The 22,712-nt window shown below is 39.3% G+C and overlaps 1 protein-coding gene across 1 annotated transcript in view; it reads left to right on the forward strand.

Moving 5' to 3' along the window:
• PDS5B (PDS5 cohesin associated factor B) overlaps positions 1–22,712 on the forward strand; it is an 88,908-nt gene that overhangs the window by 52,067 nt on the left and 14,129 nt on the right. Inside the window, exons 17-29 of the mRNA XM_075198980.1 lie at positions 1,628–1,743; positions 4,046–4,151; positions 5,806–5,966; positions 6,287–6,410; positions 8,804–8,962; positions 10,815–10,883; positions 11,989–12,125; positions 14,033–14,156; positions 14,649–14,853; positions 16,678–16,792; positions 17,814–17,946; positions 18,034–18,153; positions 21,313–21,375. Of these exons, the coding sequence (XP_075055081.1) occupies positions 1,628–1,743; positions 4,046–4,151; positions 5,806–5,966; positions 6,287–6,410; positions 8,804–8,962; positions 10,815–10,883; positions 11,989–12,125; positions 14,033–14,156; positions 14,649–14,853; positions 16,678–16,792; positions 17,814–17,946; positions 18,034–18,153; positions 21,313–21,375 (1,632 nt within the window). The remainder of the gene's footprint in view (positions 1–1,627; positions 1,744–4,045; positions 4,152–5,805; positions 5,967–6,286; positions 6,411–8,803; positions 8,963–10,814; positions 10,884–11,988; positions 12,126–14,032; positions 14,157–14,648; positions 14,854–16,677; positions 16,793–17,813; positions 17,947–18,033; positions 18,154–21,312; positions 21,376–22,712) is intronic.

Consider the following 22,712-nt stretch of genomic DNA (forward strand, 5'->3'; position numbering starts at 1 on the left):
CATTTGTGGCTTCCTTTTGACTATATCAAACATTGTGCCACCAAATAGCAAGTGATTTTCTAGGAAAATAGGGTGGTTACTGATACAATATAGTATAGGTTTTTTTAACAAGTTTATAAAAGAGGATTTGGCCTTCAGGTAAGAGTACACTCTTGCACGGGTTGTGATTGTACACACTCTAAAACAGAGGTCAGGGAACTTTTTTACCTTTTACCCCAAAATATATTTAGATACGTTACCCCCTTGATTTAAAAGGAAGGAAGTCATATATTATTAATTATTGGAATTCCATACTTTTGTTACCCCTTTTCTTACTTCCCTCACCTTATGTGCCTCTGTTATTTTACTTTTCTATTGACTTTCTCCTTTTTTTTCCTTCTCTGGTCTTCTTGTCTTGTTTTCTTCTGCCGCTGCTCCTCACTGAAAATGACGTCAGGCCGACTGACATCCAGTGGGAGAGAGGAGGACAGGAGACTGCTGGGAGCCGCCGCGCGGTCATGTGATTGGGAAAAAAAAAATCACATGACCGCCGGCGGTATCTCTCGACAGCATTACCCCCAGGAAATTCATTTTTACCCCATTTGGGGTAATTTACACCGGTTACCCGAAAACTGCTCTAAAACAAACTGCTTTTCCCAGTCCAGAGAACTACTCCGTAGAGGCAAGAGATGGGGGCATGTATGAAACTGGGTGCAAAGATAAACTTCACCAGGCAACACCACACTTTCTTTGACTTAGGCCCCTCTGATATATATATCTTCTTTAGCAATGTAATTAAACCATCCACCCACACCTCCATTCCTTTAGTCCATGGACCAACTCTTCCTCGTTTCCACAGAAAAGTAGAATTCTTTTGATCACCGTTCCTTAGAGTAAATAAATAAGAAGAAATTAAAGAAATATCTATACTTTTACACAAAGCATTTAAAGACCATGTCTTATTTTCTTTGTTTACATTAAATGAACTGTATTTATCTTGCTATCTGTTTTTGGAATCGTGCCAGTGTAGTATGGAAAAGGGTTATTTTTTTCTATGTACCGGTTGTATAAATTGTTTCAGTTGAGTGATGTGTTTCTATGAGGCGAAGCATGTATTTTTATTAAACAATTGTCACATGCTGTGGTTCAGCAGAACATATGTTAAAACTGGTGTTTATGCATCACAAAAATCTGCTTTGAAATATTGATATTTATTCACTGGGAAGGGAAGGTGTTTTTTTTTGTTTTTTTTTTTAAATCACATGTAAAATATTCAATGTGCTTTGCATTTTCTATAGCTAAATCAGAACGATCTATAATATGAAGCTTATAATTAAAATATAAACCTTAGATCTTTCATAGCAGCTCTGCAAAAAGCACATCACTTAATGACTCATAAAATGCTGAAAAACATACAGCTTTTTCATGTAAAGCTTGGCAAGGCAATATGCAATAGCTGCCTGATATAGTTATATGAATTTGAACACTATTTTTTTTTGGCTGTATTTCTTATCTCTCTGTTTTCTGTTTCACTTTTCAAGAGGGACTCAATTGATGTATTTAAGAGATATAATGAGCCATTGGGGGGGAAAGCTGAAAAGTAAATATTCTATTTTTCTCCCTCCCTACATAAAAATGAATAACAAAGCGTGATATTACAAAGAAATTAGGCAATCCGAAGCAGCCAACAAACCCTTTTCTGGAGATGATGAAGTTTCTGCTTGAGCGAATAGCACCTGTGCACATAGACACAGAGTCCATAAGGTAAGAATCCATTTCTTTCTATTGAAAGCCATGATAGACCAAGCTTTAGGTGTGATTGTTTATATGCACAATTTTTCTCATGTTCATAATTTTAGTCTTTAAATAGAGTTTAATGTCATTGTCTATGGTTGTGCTGTACAATTATTTCTCAGTCATCCAATTTGGGGGACACTGCTATCATTGGGTTGTAGGAGGGGCACTCAGAGTTGTCACTTAAATAGTTAACTGCTGCTGACTCCTCCCCTCTGTTTCATTTAAGTGCCCAAGGAGTTGGACTGTGTTATGAGGTGCTGCTGTTGTTTTGTTTTTTTTTGTTATTTTAGGTATAAAAGTGTTTTATTTGATTTTTAGTTTCTATCTGTAAGACCGTGTAGACAGATACAGGTGCTGTGGATTACCTGTTATCTCTTAGGTCAGCGATCCAGACGGATGAATGAAGACCACCTTTTGGGTTCTAACTGTCCACTCTGAGAAGCTTTTGGGGCTTGTTATTAGGGTGACAGCAGAGGATCGTGGCGGCGCTGTCACCGCCGCTACTTCGGGACTGGTGTTGCTAACAGGCAGATAGTGCTCAGTCAGGAGGGAGCTGGACATGTGGGAGATGCCATGTTCCCCGCTATGGTGGAGGGAGAGCCTGAATCTCCGGCTCAAGGGGCCAGTCCATGGCAGTGCCCGACTAGATCAGACTGCAGAAACGCTGGGCACAGGTTTTTGTTGTTTTTTTTGTCGCTAGGACCGCAAGCGGTTTACACAGAGGGTGTGTACTGCGCTGCAGTTGGCTGTCAGGAAGAGTCTGGGAGAAGGGGACAATGGATGTTTCTCTCCCCCCTGCCAGTTGGTATGTCCCAGGAGCACAAAGCAGGGCGGTATTGAGGACAGTGCCGCCTTTTCTGCCGAAGGTTGTGTCTGGTTTCCATGTGAATCATGATATAGTGGTTCCTGATTTTCGTGAGGATTCATTGTTAGATGTTGTGCAGGCTTTACGCACTTATGTGGATAGGACCTCTGCTTATCGCAAGACAGACTATTTGTTTTGTATGACTCTCATAAGAGGGGTTGGCCGGCATCCAAGCAAACCATTACCCGTTGGATTACATCTACGATTCAACAGGCTTAAGTGAGTTCTAGCAGGCCGGTGTCAGAGAGGCTCACAGCTCACTCCACGCGTTCAGTGGGGGCGTCCTGGGATGCTTGTCATGGTGCCTCGGCGGATCAACGGTGCAGGGCTGCTCCTGGTCCTCTGTTCACACCTTTCCCAAATTTTACCAATTTAATGTTTTCGCTGCCTCAGATGCTTCCTTTGGCCACAGTGTTTTGCGTGCAAGGGGCTCCAGAGCAAACCCTCCTTTAGGGCCTACTTTAGAAGGTCCCCATGGTAGCCGTGCCCCCCAGATTAGATGACTGAGAAGATTTTGGTACTTACGGAAAATCTCTCTCTTTGAATCCATCTGGGGGACACTGCGTTCCTTCCCTTTTGCTCTTCTGCTGGATGTTGTTTGGTTCCTTCCTTGGGGCTTTTATATTATACTGAGGCTGGCAGGGGTAGCAGAGGGGAGTAGTTAGCAGCAGTTACTTAACTATTTAAGTGCCAACTCTGAGTGCCACTCCTACAACCCCAGCAGTGTCCCCCAGATGGATTAGGAGAAAGAGATTTGACGTAAGTACCAAAATCATCTTTTCTATGCCGAGTGCATCCGATATTTTATGGAGGTTGTCTTGATGGTCTAGGCCATTAAATTCAGCTTGTTTGGCTGGCCGTTGTTTCATGTAGAACACCATCTGTCTGCAAAGTGTCTCTCTGTATTTGTAGTACTTGATGTGTTTTACTACAGGATGTGTTTGTAAAATGTTTCTGACTAAGGCAGTGGCTGATCCAGAGTGGGGACTATTTGGGCAATCACCCCCCGCCGTGTCCCTATCGGCAGAGAAAAGCAGGCAGAGGTTTTCTTACTAGTGCTTTTCCAGCTCCTGCTAGCACTTTTCAAGCGCTCATGTTTACTTTTTAAATTGCTTGCTGAACGAGTGCAGTAATACTAAACTTTGATCACTCATAAGTGGAAGTATTCTGTGTAATAGCATCTGCTCAGTTATAATTTCCTGGGAGAGCGTATTTGAGTGCTGTGGACACATGTCCAAAATGCTGCTTATTTTCTTCATAGATGAATAATTTAAATGTCAAGCTATTGGACTCTGGGCTTTATGTGAACAGCCTCCTTGTGATATTGCTTTAGAGCTCATGAATGTTTCTGCTGTGATCCTTGGTTGTGTGCTGTGAAACTTACATTTTGTATTTATTTTTAAGTTCCCTCATTAAATTGGTGAACAAGTCAATAGATGGAACAGCAGATGATGAAGATGAAGGTGTTGCCACAGATCAGGCAATCCGTGCAGGCCTGGAATTACTCAAGGTAATGGACAGAATGTTCTTATGCTGCTTAATAATACTGACTGACATAGAAGTTGATTAAAAAAAATTAAGAAAGCGCCTGATCACATTCACCAGTTGAAAATGCAAATGTTTCCATATCATAACAGGAAGAGATATATAGACTTGCTTACAAAGTGTCGTCCATCACCCAACCCCCCCCCCCCCCCCCCACCCCCCAAGCATATCTGATAAGATTCCAAAACATTTTCATATCCAGAATGCTTGCGACTATATTTTTTATAAATTCTCCTGCAGAAAATTTGGAAGTTCCAGGTCTTAAATCTACTCCCAAAAATATGGTTTTCCCCATACTGCCCTAGGCTTTCTGCTCCTCCTTTCCTTGTGACTGTAGGAGGAGACACGGTGATCATGGCTGTGTGTCTGACCATCCATCTGCCAGGGTCTAGGTGGAAGCACCCATGTTCAGGTGTGTGTGTATGATATTGTTAGCTATTTTTTATTTTATTTATCATTCTGATTTTCATAAATTTGAGAGCTAAAGTAAGACCTTCCTTTGGCTTTTCACTTGAATTTGCTTGTTGTTTGTCATCCCCACCTCCTTTCAGATGGCAGAACTTCCTACTGACATAGAGAAAGGTCAAGTGCACTTTCATTGGGACATAGTATATTTCTTTATTTTCTTTACACACAAAAACTTTATAAAGTTTCAAAAACTGGAAATTGACAGTCACAATGATTAACGGGAGCATACAGGCAAATAAACAAGCAATAAAGTGAGCAAAGGGTACACAAAGACTAGACCTAACTACACAGAATAGAACAGTAAATAAAATATCAAGCACTTGAGCATATTGTCGGCTTTGGTAAAAGGATCAGAAATGAAATGCAGCAGGATTTTGTATAAGGGTATGATGTGGGGAGGAGTAAGGTGTAGGAAACGGGAATTGAGCTGGAGGCCGGGAACCCTGCAAAATTGTGTCGTGTTCAGCGGCATAGAAATTTTTAATTTGAGACAAATAAAATTGAGATTTGAAGGGTATTTATGGAAAAGCAGAAGTGGCTTCAACTTTTACCTATATACCTTTTAGATGACAAATTGGATGAATCAAGTTGCTCAACACTCTGGCTTAGGGACTGAGGGGCCCTGTTCATGCAGTTGTATTTCGGTCATCGACAACTCATTGGTCATTTTAGACTTTGGCCCCAATTAGATTAAATTGGCTGTCAATATGACAAATCATTGTGTAATATATAGATATGTTAAATAGATTACAAGCTAGGCAAATACCTTCAATATGAATTATACATTAACCACTTCATGACCTGAGTGTTTCACCCCATCACGACAAGACCAAATTTTAACTTGAGATGCATCTGTTTAAGAGGGAGTAACTTTTTTTTTTTGTTGTTCTCCCTCACAGTGCCTTAGTCTACCCATGTGTGTGTTGGAGATGGAGCTTTCTTCTTGGTAGTAAATGGGAACAAATGTGTCTTGCTAGGGTTTTTTTTTTATTTTTTTACATAAAGTCCTATGTGTGTGGCTGAGCAGCAAGTGGTTAATCTAATGTTTTCATTAAACCAATAGATAAGGGGAAATATAATGGCACTTCACCCTGGATTCAGTGATATGTATCTTTTTTTGCTGCTCACAGGCTTTAATTTTATTTTCCTAGGTGCTGTCTTTCACACATCCCATCTCCTTTCACTCAGCTGAAACATTTGAATCCCTCTTGGCGTGTCTCAAGATGGATGATGAAAAGGTAGCGGAGGCTGCTCTGCAAATTTTCAAAAACACTGGAAGCAAAATTGAAGATGATTTCCCACACATTAGATCGTGAGTGTTATCTATTTTTTTTTATATATTTATTTGGGACATAAAATCTTTCTCTATACATATAAACTGTTTTTACACATAGTAATCCGTGTACATTGACTAAATATAGTGGGGTTTTTTGTTTTGTTTTTTGCAGGAGCATAGTTTTGTTAAATGTTTTGTAAGTTTTACATTTGATTTAAAATGAGAAGCACATTCCATAATGTTGAGACTTTGCTGTAGCTCTATACTGCTCTTTCTGTTTAGCTTTTATTGTTTGTTGTATTTTTTTACTTATATTCTAGCATATTCTAATTACATTATGTATACTTTTGTTTAAGAGCTTTGCTACCAGTTCTACAGCAGAAGGCTAAAAAGGGCCCTCTCCGGCAAGCAAAGTATGCTATCCACTGTATACATGCAATATTGAACAGCAAAGAGACACAGTTTGCCCAGATATTTGAGGTAAGAGTGCTGCCTAAAATGAAATAGCTTTTTGTGTATTATCTTCTCTTTTATTTTTCTTCTTTGATTTATCTGCAATTTGTCTGCATGCTGTGTTGATGTAGCTTTTCTCTAGTGAGACGGATCTGTATGGCTGCTCATTTCTAGCTGTGTGATGGGAATTTTATTTGTATATTCATATTCACATTCTCCCTGCACTACAGCCTATTTAATATAGAGGACTTTGATTATTTTTGGGTTTTATTTTAGTTTCTCTGCTTGCTGTCTTAAGATTACCGTGTACAGTTATACATTATAAACATGCATTTGCCTGGACCTTTGATGTATTTTATTTTGAATTTGAAGAAATCAAATAGATCACAGCATGTTTCATTTTATAGATTCAACATCTTTGTGAATTTGTGGACTGCATCATGACTTTTTCTATTTGCTACTTTAATTCAGTTTTAAAGTTGTGTTTGTTACTACTTGTAGCTGTTTTTTTTATAGATCACATATTAAGAAGCTAAGTGATTAACATTAGCATTAAGTTAGTCCTGTGTCAAAGTAGATGTTGAGTATAGAGCATATTAACATAGATGTTAAAGTAAAAACAATCTGGATATATGTAGTCATTTTATTGTGTATCTATAATTTTGAGTTGATCTTCCTATGACATGTGTGATTACTGCTCTTTTTTTTGGAATGTTCATTGTGACAATTATAACTGCCAAACCCTAGGGCTAGCTTTTGACAATAGCCAGAAGCAATTATTGTTTACTTAGTTACTTTTCCTCGAGTGAACTTCCACAGCTAATTAGAATTCACATAAACTCCAATTGGCATTTCCATTCACTGGAGAAACCACTAATAACCATGCTGTTAACATGTATTGCATTGATACTCCCTGTTGATATGTTTATTCAAGCCTATTCTTGGTCCAGAAAACACATTGTTCCTTTTGACCCATTGTGAACCTCAAGGCCTCAATTTCTTTGGGAGGACAGGTTCAAGATGGAATCATTGAGATCATTCCTCAACAGCATGGAAACATGATTAGTTTATGGTGGCCATGGATGTCAAGGATGCTTATTTATATGTACAAATCTGGGTGGGTCGTCTGCTCAGATTTGCAGTTTGGGCCCACCATTTTTAGCTTCAGGCCCTGCCCTTCTGTCGCCAGCCGCATAAGATTATGGCTGCACTCTTGAGGTCTAAGGAGGGTAATGATCATATATGGATGGTCTCTTGATCAAGGCAGAATCTGAAATACAACATGGTTCCTAACCAGAAGCTGGTCGTCTGGGTCCTAGGCTGCAAGTTTTGGTCAGAAGCTCTGTGACTCTGAGCGTACCCACACGAATGGGCAGCTTTGACATGTCCCAATGATCCAGTGTTGCCCAATTAAATGAATGAGAGAACAGGATTTTTAATCCTTTTTCTCTGAATCCATTGGGGTGAAATGAGCAATTTGCTCATTCATCTAGTTTAACAAAGTTGAATGGTTGTTTTGGGGTTTTTCTGGGACAGTGAACTAGTTTTGATTCTCTCGTACTGTACTGTGAGGTTTTGTTGGGCAATTAATTAATTTCCCTGCAGGATGGGGATACAGAGGAGGGACGAGTTTAAGAAGTTTTTTATTTAAAGTGCCAGTATCCTGAAGGAGGTTCTGTTTCCCCAAGTTCCAGTGTCCCCCAATGGATTAAGAGAAAAGGACTTATTAACATAAAATGATCTCCTTTTTGTTTAATAATGGGTAAGCTTTGTGCACATTGTACTTTTGCAGTGGTGGTTTTTTTTTTGTTGCATTAATATGTAAATTTTCCCATTTAGCCATCAGACTGTGGCAGGAACCTTTTTTTGTAAAGTGTAGCATAATATGGTGGCTGTATGTGGTGTTCATTAGGTATTTTGTTTGCTTGACCAGTTGGTTTGTACTTTAATGCTGCCATAGTATTTTGTGTACTAGTTCAAATCACAGTAGCATGCTTGATTATCCTGTATTTTACACAGGGAAATACTGTCGTTGAACTAATGCCCTTGTTGCTTCACTGTTTTTTACTGAGTACTTTTATATCATCCTGTTTTACAATACCTCAATTCAGGTAATGCATGTTCATGCAAGCAACATGTATCATGTCAAAGCCCATGTAATTATGTATCCTATTTTAAATTATGGTAAGGCACATGGGCATAGTTTATGTTGCATAGAACTTTATTTTTCCTATGTCTGCGTTCTCATGAGTGGACGAGTGCTGTACCAACCGAAGTAAAGTTCTTCAGACTGCGATGGTACTGTTTTCCAAGTAGCCTGTTTATCATGAAAAAAGTAAACCTGGTTTTCCTTTTCAACCTAATCAGCTCTGTATATTGAGAGTATATTGGTCCTCTGACTTGATTTTTCTTCTGTTTAGCCATTACATAAAAGTCTGGATCCAAGCAACCCAGAGCAGCTCATTATATCCCTCATCTCCATTGGTCACATAGCTCAGCTGGCGCCTGATCAGTTTGCTGGCCCTCTAAAGTCAATGGTGGCAACTTTTGTCGTGAAGGACTTGTTAATGACTGACAGAGTAAGTTCTTGTTTAATCCACATCCCCCTCTTCCACCCCCACCCAAAAAAAGGTGAAAAACATTATCTTTTATTTTGCAGTAACAGTATATATTAGTGTTGTCTCTAGGCTATATACACATGGGTGTTGAGAATCCTCTTTTAAAAGCGAAGACAAAACTTTATAGTTTGTCCTCACTTGTAACATCTCATTCCTAACTGCTATTAATGCACTTTACAGCTTCTAAGTAATGCCTGAAAATCTCCTTTAAGAAGTATAATGAATTTTTTCTAATGTGCTCATTCTCACCATAGTGTACTAAAATTTGAACACTATCTACCATTTTGGATGCAGCACAATCTATTGATCACATCCATGTGATAAAAATCAATGAAGCAAGTATTTTCTTGAGTTTATCCAGCACATGTGTGATCAAGCACTTTAAGGAATGTAGTTGTCAACGCTGCAGTATACTTTGGCATTGACCAACTGAAAGCATAAATGCTTGTACACACAGACTTTGAAAGCAGTTGTTCAATGCAGATTCTTAAAGGCTGCTAAATGCTCTTTAAGTCTAAAGGGTCGGTTGAATTCTCTGTGCCGTGCCGCGGTGTGCCACTAGAACGGCACCCACAGAATGCGCAGAAAGGTCTGTTATGTTGTATACTACCCAGAAATGTGTGCGGCCGAACATCGCTGAGAATTGAATCGGCCCCTAGTAGTCCAAAACAATTATGTAAGCTATTGGCCTTGCACTTTTGAAAAGTGATTTTTGTCAGCATTCAGTAGGGTCCAGAATTGTTAATGCTCTGTAAAATAATGCTCTGTAGAAATGCTCATTAAGTATGTAGTATATACTGTGCTGCAGAGGCGCTTAGAGACAGGATAATCAATGTACTGATAAAGTGCAGAGAATGTTTTTTAACTAGTGTTTTTAAATGACTAGTTGTACAGTCCCTTACCTCAAAAATCCGGAAGACAAGGCAACCACTAAGGCTGGGTACACACTACAGATTTTTCAGCCGACTATTGGGTCAATCACATGATAACTGTTCGGCCCGATATTGCATTAAAGTGTGCGCTCCAGCGATGAACAATAACCGTTTCAAAGCACCGGCCATCATTTGTTTTGATTGTTCAGCAAAACTATAAATCTCGTTCAGCTATGGAACGACATCCTTCCAATCCTGCAGTGTGTATGCTCTCATGATCAGGATCTCCATAGAGTTTAGTTATGATCGTTTCAGCCGACTGTTATGACAGATGAAGAACACAGATCTGAGGGTACATCTTTTCAAACATGTATAGTGTGTACGTATGAATCAGCAGGCTGATCGAAACTGCTGTTGGTACAACCGTTGTAGATAACAACATTGGTCGGAAAATTCTGTAGTGTGTACCCATCCCTAAGAGACAGTCACTGATTTATAATGTGTGGTGTAGTACAGTAGATAAATGTTCAGTTTTTTTATTAATAGCCATAATGCATTTAGATTACGATTATGCAATACACAGACTTACAAAAGAGTTTCTGAAATTTTGGTACATTCAACAAATCAACAACTTCTGTGATTATAACAGCAATACTAACTGCACATCTTAAAATATCCTATATAATAGCGGTCGCTTTCGATGAATCGGCCACTACTGGTAAAAAGCTGCTAAGAAATGGCTTAATTTCATCATAAGGCAGAGATGTTAACATGGCGCCTTTAGTCTTGGAGATGTTTCTTTCCCTATGCTTAACAAAGTTAGAGTATATTAACCCTGGCTGTATTGAGTTGTTTCAACAAAACCTTCTCAGATATGCCATTGTGTCTGAAATGCATATTAATACTATTTAGTCAAAGATGTAAAAATGTTTTTGTCTTAGTGTCCAGGCAGAAAGACCACTAAACTATGGGTACCCGATGATGAAGTGTCACAAGAAACATTGGTCAAGGCAAGTAAGGATTTATATACTTTTCACATGAATGTATTTAGTGAATTGTTGTTTGTTCACACTTAATAGGAAATAAAACAAAGGCTGAAATATACTGTAATAAAAGAAATTTCAGAGCGATCATGAATTATATTAATTGTGTTTCATTTTCATTGTAAACAAAAATACTTGTTCACAGCTGCTGTGATTTGTAGTGATGAAAACGGTTTCAGTAAACTCCCAACCAAATATATGATCTCCTTAATTCCTACATGAGAAAGGAGAATATAAAAATAATGTAATATAGTAAAACAGTAAATGATTACCTCAGTGGTGCTAATCAGAAAAAATGAAATTAAGTTATCCAGAGATTATTTTTTTCATCCCGTAAAGACTTCCAGGTGTTAGGAATTGTATCTCCCCCTTTACACTTACTGTATGCAACCTTAATACGAGCATGTTCAAACTCTAAGGCAAATCATTGCTTTTCACTCCTAAAATTCTACTCACTCCGGTGAATTCCACCTGTGTGTATATGTATGAACATATACAGTATAAAATGGAGGATCTAGCACAACATCTTTGTTTATACTTTTTTTTAAACTGTCTTGTATTTCAAAAGTATACATCTATTTAAGTATACTTTTTGGAATACATGTCTGTGCAAAAACTGCATACGACCTATCATTGCAGTGTCTTGAGAATTACCGGGGGTGGGTTTTCATGATGTATTGAGAGCAAGAAAATCAATCTACTAGAAAACCAGCATTGCTAGTATAGCAGGGGATGCATTTCCTGTAATGCAACAAGGCTTTGTGATTATGCCGATTTGTGAGCAAATCAGCTCTCCAGAAAGCTGTAGTTTCCTGTCAGAAAATTGTGAGCTTCTAAAATGCCTGTGTACCTTTTGACCTTAATCGGGGTTCTCCCTGCCCCACATACAGGATATTTTTGAATTATTCTATTCAATCTTGTATATTTCAAATTCAGGTCAGTTGTCCTTTTTAGAAAGCAATAATTAACTGCAACATAAGATTTTTTGGCTTTGATTTTTATTATTGTAGAAAGTGTATTTCCAAGTCTTTCAAGTAAATGCATCAAGTAATCTATATTTGTTTTAATGTAGATTCAAGCCATTAAGATGATGGTACGTTGGTTAATTGGAATGAAAAATAACCATAGCAAATCTGGGACTTCTACATTACGGCTCTTAACAGCAATATTACATGCTGATGGAGATTTAACAGAACATGGAAAGCTGAGGTAAATGCTTGCAAGTTAGTGTTTATTTTTTCCTTAAAATTAATAACAATGTATGGCAGTAACTTCATTTTATTTACCTAATAAGACGTGGAGCCGGGCAATTATACAACTAGAAATAGGACATAACTAAGCAAAATAACAAATGCATGAGGCAATTACGCATAAGAAGCGCAGACGAGTGTGAGTAAAACTGTGGGGACTCGCACAGAATGTAGCCGAAAACGTGACCGTACAGTAGACCAACATGAGAGAATAGGTACAGTGAACCCTGCCCCTGAGAGCTTTCATTCTAGAGGAGGGGGGGGGGGTGAGAGACCCGATGTGTATTTGACGTGGTTTGCTTGCTAACACTATACTCTTAGCTTTTCTACAGTTACTCAGTCTTATTGCTCAGATCATGCAGGCTATGAACACGAGTTATTTAAGCTTTGTGACCAGTTAACTTTTCGAGGGCCCAGGATCTGAGAACGTTTTATGCTTTCATTTGGTAGCGCATTTTAATAAATTACTTTATTTATGGACACTTTGTCATGCTCCCCATGGTTACTTTTATGTAATTTGTGCAGCCCCAAATGTACTGCTGAAACTACAGTTATCAAATTCTTACACTGTGTGAAGACCCAGGGTTTTGGGGCCTAAACTCACAAGGTGTACCCTGGGACTTCTGGGTCAAGTCACGCAGAAAGGAGGCAGTGAAAGATACAACAATATCTTTATTAGAGTTGTTTAATACAAGTACTCTAAAACACAAAAAATATAAACCAGACCAACATGACCCAATAAACACCAGTTTATCGCTAGACTTCCCAGAACTTTCCCACACTGTCAGTGATTAATCCCTAACCGATCCGGATGGGATATGGTGAAGTAGAACCACAGGAGTCTTATGGAGCTACTGTTCAGTAGAGCCAGCAAGTCCCAGATAAGTTTGTAGTCCAGTAATCGCAGTACACCCAGGCCTAATCTTAAGAACACTGGCAGAAGCTCCCATGCCAGTAACTTTCAGAAGCAAAATGTGTCACACCCAGAAGCCTCTCAAGCCTCTCCTGCTGCAAGTCTTTAAGGGACAAAATTTTTCCATGCTGGGAATCCCTGTATGCAGTGTTATCCCCAGGTCTTAGGAAGGTCTTCCCTGATATGTAGAGCTCAGAAAGGGGCTTTACAAGAGTGTAGTCATGTCTCCGGTCCAAATGATTTTCTCTCTACTGGTTTCAATGTCTGACTCTGTCCTATGGGAGAACAATGGGATCTTGATGTAGTTCATCCCTCGGTGATGGTGGGTGATAGACAGTCACTCCCTGTTTTAACCCCTTCTAGTCACTTGTGATGTCAGAGGGGCTCCAGCTGCTCCCAGCTACCAGTCCATAGTGTATTTACAGGAAGTGACTGGTGTAGAATAAAACATTAAACCTGGCCCTGTTTAAGAGCATTAGCTGTCCACTCAATCCTATACTTCAGTTGACTGCTGGGAAATAACAATCCTAGTTATGTCCATTCCCTCACACTCTGCTTGAGGTCTGCTGCTGTGTTTTTGGTACAGTGAAAGTGTATATTTTAGTTTTACAACATTCCTTCTGTCCTTTTGTCATGACTTCATATCTGTGGTATAGTTGTATTTTGGGTAGAAATAATTTGATATGGATTGCCTAACAATATTGGGGAATTTGCTCCATTGCAATCTGATTTAGATTGTAATTCAGTAAAAGAACTGAACTGGATCTAACCTTCAACCCCTGGATGTCCCTACACACAATTTCCTTTTGTGAATGGAAAAGCTATGTTCCAGTAATTAATGCAATTTTAAGAACCATTCTGTTCAGTTTCTGTGCCCTAAGTTAGCTTTAAATAAAAGTAACACTGCTAATAGAATTATTGTAATAATGTACTCTCATTTTTATTCTGTTCAGTAAACCAGATATGTCACGGCTCCGATTAGCTGCTGGTGCTGCAGTTGTCAAGCTGGCGCAGGAGCCGTGTTACCATGAAATCATTACCCTAGAACAGTATCAGCTATGTGCGTTAGTAGTCAACGTAAGTACTATACAGGACTATACTCGTGTGCCTTCCTATACTTCTGATACATGCAGATGTCCAGTTTGTTTCTGTGTTTTATGCAAAATCGAAAGTCTGTTCAAAACATTTGCACAATTTTATCACTCCTCTAAACAAATCTTTTATTTGCATATAGTCCTATTGGGACACTTTTCTGCTAATAAATGGAATCAATAACTCTTATAGAAGTTAAAATTATATACAGGCTGAAGACCACAGCCGGCATCTTAAATGTATATTTCATTATTACAGAGTGACTTAAGATTTTGCTATAATCCTCAGCAGGGGCATGTTATTTAATTATTTAGTCTATAGAATTCCTAATGGGAATGAGATCTAATTATATTTTACTGATCATTATACATAAGTGCAGAAATACTGTCTGTCACTGCACTTATTTGGATGATGATTGTGCTAAGAACAGTATCAAATGTGTTTTTTGTTTTTTTTGTTTGTTTCTGTTTGTAATAGGATGAGTGTTACCAGGTCAGACAGTTGTTTGCGCAAAAACTACACAAAGGCCTAGCTAGATTACGGCTCCCTCTTGAATATATGGCTATCTGTGCCCTCTGTGCAAAAGACCCTGTGAAAGAGAGGAGGGCACATGCCAGGCAGTGTCTGGTGAAAAATATCAATGTGAGAAGAGAGTATCTGAAGCAGCACGCTGCAGTAAGTGGTAAGTGGGAATACCAGTAACACCACTTGGTTCACATCTGCTGAGTTTGTATTTAAAGGGGGTCTATAATCTAGTGGAGGCTTCCATTTTGTGGACTGATCCAATTTTAATGAGATTATAGCCCATCAATTAACTAGGGACCAGTACCTCCTGATTATGCTGTCATTTTCCAGCAACAATAGAGGAGAGTGGAAAAACACAGATTCCTGTTTCTCCTGCATTTTTCTTCCAGTGCCTAAAGAGGAAGTTGGTACAAAGCTTTTGGGCCCTAAACTTCCTTATAGTGACTGGTAGGTAGTGCATCTTCACCAAGGGACACGGCATCGGATATCTCCAGTGATGGTGCGATTGCATCACTTTGGAGAGACCGCTTCAGCTGTCCTCATGAGCATGGCAGTGTGTAATACACCAACTCTGGTGCTGGTCCTCTGGTTTTGGACACCGTAATTAGACATTAAGGACTAAATGGCGGCCTTAATGATTTATGTTCCCTAAGAGCAACACTGCTCGCCTGCTTGATCTAGAGAGCAAGAAGCACCTGCACTAAGCAAGGGTTTCAGATCCGGCTCCTACCTGAAAGGTTCACAACTAATCCGGTCCTAGAAATATGACTTATACTAAGCTCAATCCCTAATGCAGTCCTTGTCTCGCTATTAAAGTTTCCCGTTTTTGACAGGGTATGGCCAGAGCATATCCTCCATTTCCATCTTGGAACCTGCCTGGTCCTTGATATATTCCTTTCTCGGGAGCTTAAGGTTCTCAATCACACTTTAAAAAGCGTTCTCCAATTTGTCTCTTGGGTAACATATGAAACTATCATTAGACCTTTCCTCAGACAGGATTCAGCCTTCTTTTTAAGTAGCCACCATGTCTGAATCAGATATGTCCTTTATGACTATCTTATAATTCTCGTCCTTTTCACCCTAAAAATTTCAGCACTCTTAAGGGCTTTGGCAGCCTCAGAAAATTTACTTGACACCTTATTTTACCATCATGCTAGATATTTAAAGAATTAGGGTCTGCTGATCTGAGTTACTCCTTTCCAGGGTCGCTTGTAGGTTACAGTCAGGGGATATGCCCTTCTCCCAAATATCTAGGATTATGGTGATTGTTCTTCCTGGTTGGTGACCAGACATTTGGATAATTGGATTGTGGCACACAGTCTTCTGGCTAATGTTCTAATCAGCAGATAACACACCCTCAAGTTCTTGTTATGCCTTCTCTTTTCTAATAAGGCACCCTTTGGCCCTGTCTTGTAAGAGATCATCATGGATACCACAGGGAAAAAGCAGGAAACCCGTATTGCTTACTGACATTCCTGTGGCAATGAGCAGATCTTGTATCAAGAGAACAGCTTGGCCACAAGAGGGGACCACACAAATAGATCTCTGACAGAGAATATAGTTGTAGCTGTTACATTGCTACCAACAAGGGGTCATTTTACAGCCATCCTCCTCACTATGTGCTCTGCAAGAGGCTGTAGATGGAACGGACAGAGGTCACAGGTTTACTCGCAGATTCCAGCGCCATCCCTAATTTTCAGTATGTCCTCTTCTGGGGCGTGACTTCTTCCTAATCTATATACACCGGTCAGCCACAACATTAAAACCACTGACAAGTGAGGTGAATAACATTGATTGTCTCTTTACAATAGCACTTGTCAAGGGGTGGGATATATTAGGCAGTGGGGTACAGGCTGGGTACACCATTTTAGTTGTATGTATTAAATATTGCTCTACTATTGAGAGAAAATATGTTCTTGTTTTATCTCTGAAGGCGATGGTGATTTACTCATTTGTTTTGTTTGTTCCTTGTTTCATCCAGAAAAGTTACTGTCTCTCCTACCGGAGTATGTTGTTCCGTACACCATTCATCTTCTTGCACATGATCCAGACTATGTGAAGATTCAAGATCTAGAACAGCTAAAGGATATAAAAGAGTGAGTCTGTTCTTTCTACTGTATAAAGCTGTTTCTCCTCTTACTGCAGTCAGACCTTCCATTCTTGTCCTTAGCTGCAGCAGATGCCATGCTTCAATAATAAATGTATTGTGCAAATCAATTGTGAACTATCCATTCTCTTTGAGCAGCAAGTAGCTAATAATGGGTATATTGAATGCCTATACAGTATGCTTGTATCTTTTGCTTATTGAAGTGTATACTATAGTGTTAAGAAACAATGAATGAAGAGATCATTAAGTGTGTAAATGAGACTTCTTAAAATGTTCAAGCAGGCTGGGGTTAAAGTTTATCCATTCTGAGCTGTCTTTGATTTGCGATCAAATCTCATTAATACATTACTTAATGCTGTTTTATTATTCCATGAACTTAAAATGTGGTTCATTAATTCCCTGTCCCCACACTAGCCTTACTTACCTTTATAACTACTATTAAGCACCCAATGTTGGCACTGCAGGGTTTGTATCGCTCTTGATTCCACTCTGTAAGGTGTTTTGCATACATTTGGTGAAATTTTCAAATTCCTTCCCTATAGCGTATAACTATAATTGGTGGCTATTGGCATGTTCACAAGAAACTCTGTTTGACACATTTAAGCGTAAGCACACAGAACCTGGGCTTGTGAGCAGTGAAGATCCTGCAGTGACCAGCAGTCAGAGCTGGGTATCAGTTATAATGCTAGTTTGTACTAGCAAAAATAATTTCCTTTAGAAAAGGATGTGTGAAGGTGAAAAAAATATAGTGGAGAACACATTTAACCCTTTAAACAGGGCATGAAATATTATTAAACACTTCTGGAGAATCATCATTAACAACAAGCATTTACATTTTCCTCGCTAAACTACTTGAATTAACTGCTGAGAAAAAAAAGTTGCCTTTTTTCATGATAGCTTAATAAAAAAATACAGCAATATATTTTCGGGAATGATTTTCTTTCTGTCTTTATTTTTATAATTTCAGTGCACGCATTAAGAAATATCATTCATTTTTACTCTTTCCATAGGTGTCTGTGGTTTATTCTGGAGATTTTAATGTCAAAAAATGAAAATAACAGCCATGCATTTATCAGAAAAATGGTGGAAAACATTAAGCAGACAAAAGACGCTCAATCTCCAGATGACCCCAAAATTAACGAGGTACAGGTTTTGTTCACTCATCAGTCATGTTTGTTGATGGGTATAAAATTAGATGACTGATGTGTTTTTTTTTTTATTCTTTTTCAGAAATTGTACACTGTTTGCGATGTGGCAATGAATATAATTATTTCAAAGAGTACAACCTATAGTTTAGAGTCTCCTAAAGATCCAGTATTACCAGCACGTTACTTCACCCAGCCAGACAAGGTATGCTTTGTATTTATTATTATTATTTATTTATAGGGGGAATTCAATTGGCCGCAAGATATTTGTTTTCCCGCAGCGTTAAAAAAAACCTAATAAAAAAAAATCCCGTTCAGGTTTTTACCTTGTAGAGCGACCGGTTTTTGTTAACGCAGCGTTAAAACTCGTGCAATTCAATTGAAAAAGAGGTAATGCTGCCCCCGCGCTTTAATGTTTGCGACTTTTTAGGGGCGTGTATAACAAAAAAAGGATCGACATATATTTGCATACATTAGATTGCATTACACAACCATTCTGTTTGATAATATCTACTGTACTTTGTTTAGCATATTTTTTTATTTCACTATTTTTTCTACTATAGAATCATCTATACCATGTCAAAACACATTAGTACATACATATTTGTACAAAACATACATATATATATTTAGTGATTTTTAAAAAAATTTTTGTTAATTTTTTAAAATTAAAATTAACTTTTACATGTTATGCATTACTGATAAACATATTTTTGTTTATTTGTTTCTCCATTATTACATGATTTCAAATACTTTTCTTAGCTATTTTATTTTTAGCACACCCCAAAGAGGTGCGAAATAAAACAGCATATTGGCCTGTTTAACGCGCCGTGTTAAAAAACAATTGAATAGCTTTTAAGGCAGCGGGCTCTCGCCCACCCTATACTTTCAATATACCTTCTACTGGAGCGCGATAGGACTGTTTGAAAAAAAAAGAAAAACGGTGCGTTAAAAATGGAATTGAATCCTGGGTAAAATTAATCTGCTCGAAAATGATAAAAAAAAATCAGCGTTAAAATGACTTAACGCGGTGTTAAAAAATAACTTGCGGTCAATGGAATTCCCCCCCATAAGGTGCCAGAGATTCCGTAGTACCAGATACAGAAGCAAGTTACAAATAGACGAGGTAATACACATAAGTAGCACAGATTAGTGTGCATACTGCTATGGGGACTCCGAGTGCAGCAAAATACATGACAGGACGTAAAATGGAATCAGACAGTACAGACATGGGACAATAGGTAGAGAGGACCCTGCTTGTGAGAGCTTACATTCTAGACGGAGGGGTAATGAGAGACAGTAGTACCAACTGGAAGTAAATGGAGATGGCAGGCGAAGGAAGGTGATGGATAAGATGGTCAGGAGGTGGTAGGATAGGCAAGCTTGAAAAGGTGAGTTTTGAGTGATCATTTTAAAGACTGAAGGGTTAGGAGAGAGTCGAGTGAAATGGGGTAGGAATTTCCAAGGAATGGGGGCAGCGGGGCAGAAGTCTTGGAGGTGAGCATGGGAGAAGGTAATGAGAGGTGAATTGACGCGGAGGTCAGAGGTGAAGCAGAATGGTCAGGTAGGTATGTTCCTTGAGACAAGGTCAGAGACATAAGGGGGGAAAGTATCAATAAAGGCTTTGTAAGAGTAAAGAGCTTGAACTGAATTCTGAAACGGATGGGGAGCAAATGAAGGGATTTACGTAGAGAAGTAGCGGAAGAGACGTGACTGGAGAGGAAGATGACCCTAACCGCAGCATTCTGTATGGATTCAAGGTCAGAAAAGTGAAAGCTAGTGAGAGGGAGGTTGCAATAGTCAAGATGAGAAATGAGTGAATTGACCAGGCTTTTGGTTGCTTCTTGAGAGGAAGGGGCGGATTTTCCTGATTTTACGGAAAAGAAAGTGGCAGAATTTGGTGAGGATATAAGGGGTAAAGCTGATGGCAGAGTCAAGGGTAACTCCAAGGCAGCAGGCTTGGGTGACAGAGAAGAGAGTTATGTTGTCAACCAAGAGGGAAATATTGGCGGGAGGAAAGATGATGAGCTCTGTTTTGGAGATGTTGAGTTTGAGAAAGTGCTGTGATGTCCAGGTAGTTACAACCGAGAGACAGCTAGATACTTGGGTTAGGAATGTGGGAGAGGTCAGGGGAGACAGCATTTCCATGTCATCAGCATAGAGGTGGTACTGGAGCCCAAGTGATTGAATAAGTTCATCAAAAGAGGTGGTGTAGAGAGAGAAGTGCAGAGGGGCAAGAAAAGAGCCTTGCAGGACTCTAAGAAGGGGGGAAGGGGATCTAAAGCAGAGACGCTAAAAGAACGGCCAGAGAGGTAGGCCGCAAACCAGGAGCGAGCTGTTTCGCGAAGACCTAGGGAGTGAAGGGTGGTGAGAAGAGAATGATTGACTGACTGTCAAAAGCAGCAGTGAGGTCGAGGAGTATGAGAAGGAAGTGGTGACCTTTCTACTTAGCTGAGAGTAAGTCGTTAATTATTTTAGCAAGGGCAGTTTCAGTAGAATGAAGGGGATGGAAGTCAGACTGGAGAGGGTCAAGCAGCGAGTGGGAGGGGAGAAAGTGAGTCAGACGATTGAAGACAAGTGCTTGAGAATTTTAGAAGCAAAGGAAAGCAGAAATGGGGGCGATAGTATCTGTAAAATTGCTTACTCATGTTTAAGCTATAATTCAGAACGTGCTAGGTCACGTACACATGATGAAGGCAGCCATTTTGAGAGCTAAAGCAATTTTCAGCACATCTGGTCAATAGAGACTTTTGTAGGGTTTTGGATTTCCCAAGGCCGTCCCATTTATTTTATTTTAACCCAAAACGCATTATTCAGTATACTTCTGCATAATTTAAACTCCTGATAAACCCAAATTAAAAGGATCGGTTAGAATAGGTTCTTCTAAATGTGTTTTTACACCCTAGCGAAAGAATGACCAGATTTGTATAACCTGAGAAAACTTAACATGGGCGTTGATGTTCTTCATGCCAAAATTATTGAAACACTAAAGCATTGACACGCCTGAGATGTGAACAACAGATGTCACTAGTTCCAAGTGTATTTATTGAATATAGTCTCATGAGTATTATGTCCCACAAAATGGCAGCAACCATTGTGAGTTAATGACATAAAACGGCTTACCTTTTGTTTGCACCCTCCGGCAGTTTGCTGTTCGTACCACTGTGTGCACATACATGAGTTTGACAGCTTCATCATGCAACACTGCCAGAGAAATGGATCTCTTTGCTGCTTACTGCCAGAGAAATGTCTGCTTTATATTGAATTTGAGAAATTTGGGACTTGTGTCCCTTTGTCTTAAGATTGCTTGTGACCCTCCATATTGAAACTGTTCTTATGACGTGCATTTTTCTTTTCCTAACAGAATTTCAGCAACATCAAAAATTATCTTCCTGCTGACATGAAGTCTTTTTTCACTCCAGGGAAGGTGAGATAATCTCTGTCTAGGTTCCCACTCTTTTGGTGTGTCATTCATTTAGTGTTATAAAACACTTGAAATACAACTTTAATACATGTTTCCTGTGTGGAAGGACTGTGGTAACAGCAAACTAAATTCTTTGTGCTAAATTCTTAAACTTAAAAAGAAAGCTTAGACTATAATACATAGTCCCTTATATAAAAGAATTAGTAACATGGAGCTGCTGGTATTGGCTCCAGAATTATTGGCACCTTGATAATGATGAACAAGTAAAAGGCAGTATTAAATAAGACAGATAAAGAGCTAATTGTTATGGCTAAAGAACTTCAAAATACTGGCTTTTTATTATACAATTATTTTAAAACTATTTATCTTTCATCCAGTCTGGGGGACACTGCTTACCATGGGTTGTGGAGGGAGCTTGGGGAGTTGGCAACTAACTAGTTAACTTTTAGTACTGCCGACAGACCCCCTCCCCTCTACAATCCCCCTGCCCCCTCCTGCTCAGTTTTTTTAGGTGGCCAGGGAGTTGGGCAGTGTTTTTTTAGTGTTTGTTCTTTATGATGCCAATAAGAGAGGCTGGCCAGCCTCAAAACAGTCCATTGCAAGATGGATTACGGCAACCATCAAGCAAGCTTACATAAAGGCTAACCGTCCTGTGCCGGAGAGACTTACGGCCCATTCCACCAGATCGGTAGGGGCGTCGTGGGCAGCGAGAAATGGGGCTTCTGCAGACCAGCTTTGTAGGGCAGCTACCTGGTCCTCTGTCCACACCTTTACAAAATTTTACCAGTTTAATGTTTTTGCATCCGTGAATCCAAATTTCGCTCGTAGTGTTTTACGAGCGGGGCTTTCAGAGCAGTCCCACCCTTAGGGGTCTGCTTTAGAACGTCCCTATGGTAAGCAGTGTCCCCCTGACTGGAGAAAAGAGGATTTATGTACTTACGTTAAATCCGTTTCTCTGATTCCGTCTGGGGGACACTGCGATCCCTCCCTTCTGCTTTTCTTCTGTGTGCTCTTGTTTGACTGGCCTTTTTTCCTTGGGCTTTTTAATTAACTGAGCAAGAGGGGGCAGGGGGATTGTAGAGGGTAGGGGTCTGTCGGCAGTACTAAAGTTAACTAGTTAGGTGCCAACTCCCCAAGCTCCCTCCACAACCCATGGTAAGCAGTGTCCCCCAGACGGTATCAGAGAAACGCATTTAACGTAAGTACATAAATCCTCTTTTCTTTAGATGTTCTACTCCTTTCCTCAAACATACAGGGTTTGAAATATATGGATCCACTATAGTTTTTTTGTTTGCTTTTCTTAAAACAAGTAAAATTCAGCTTATACAAGCAAGTCATGA

This window comes from Mixophyes fleayi, chromosome 2, assembly GCF_038048845.1.
Source record: "Mixophyes fleayi isolate aMixFle1 chromosome 2, aMixFle1.hap1, whole genome shotgun sequence".
NCBI lineage: Eukaryota > Metazoa > Chordata > Amphibia > Anura > Limnodynastidae > Mixophyes > Mixophyes fleayi.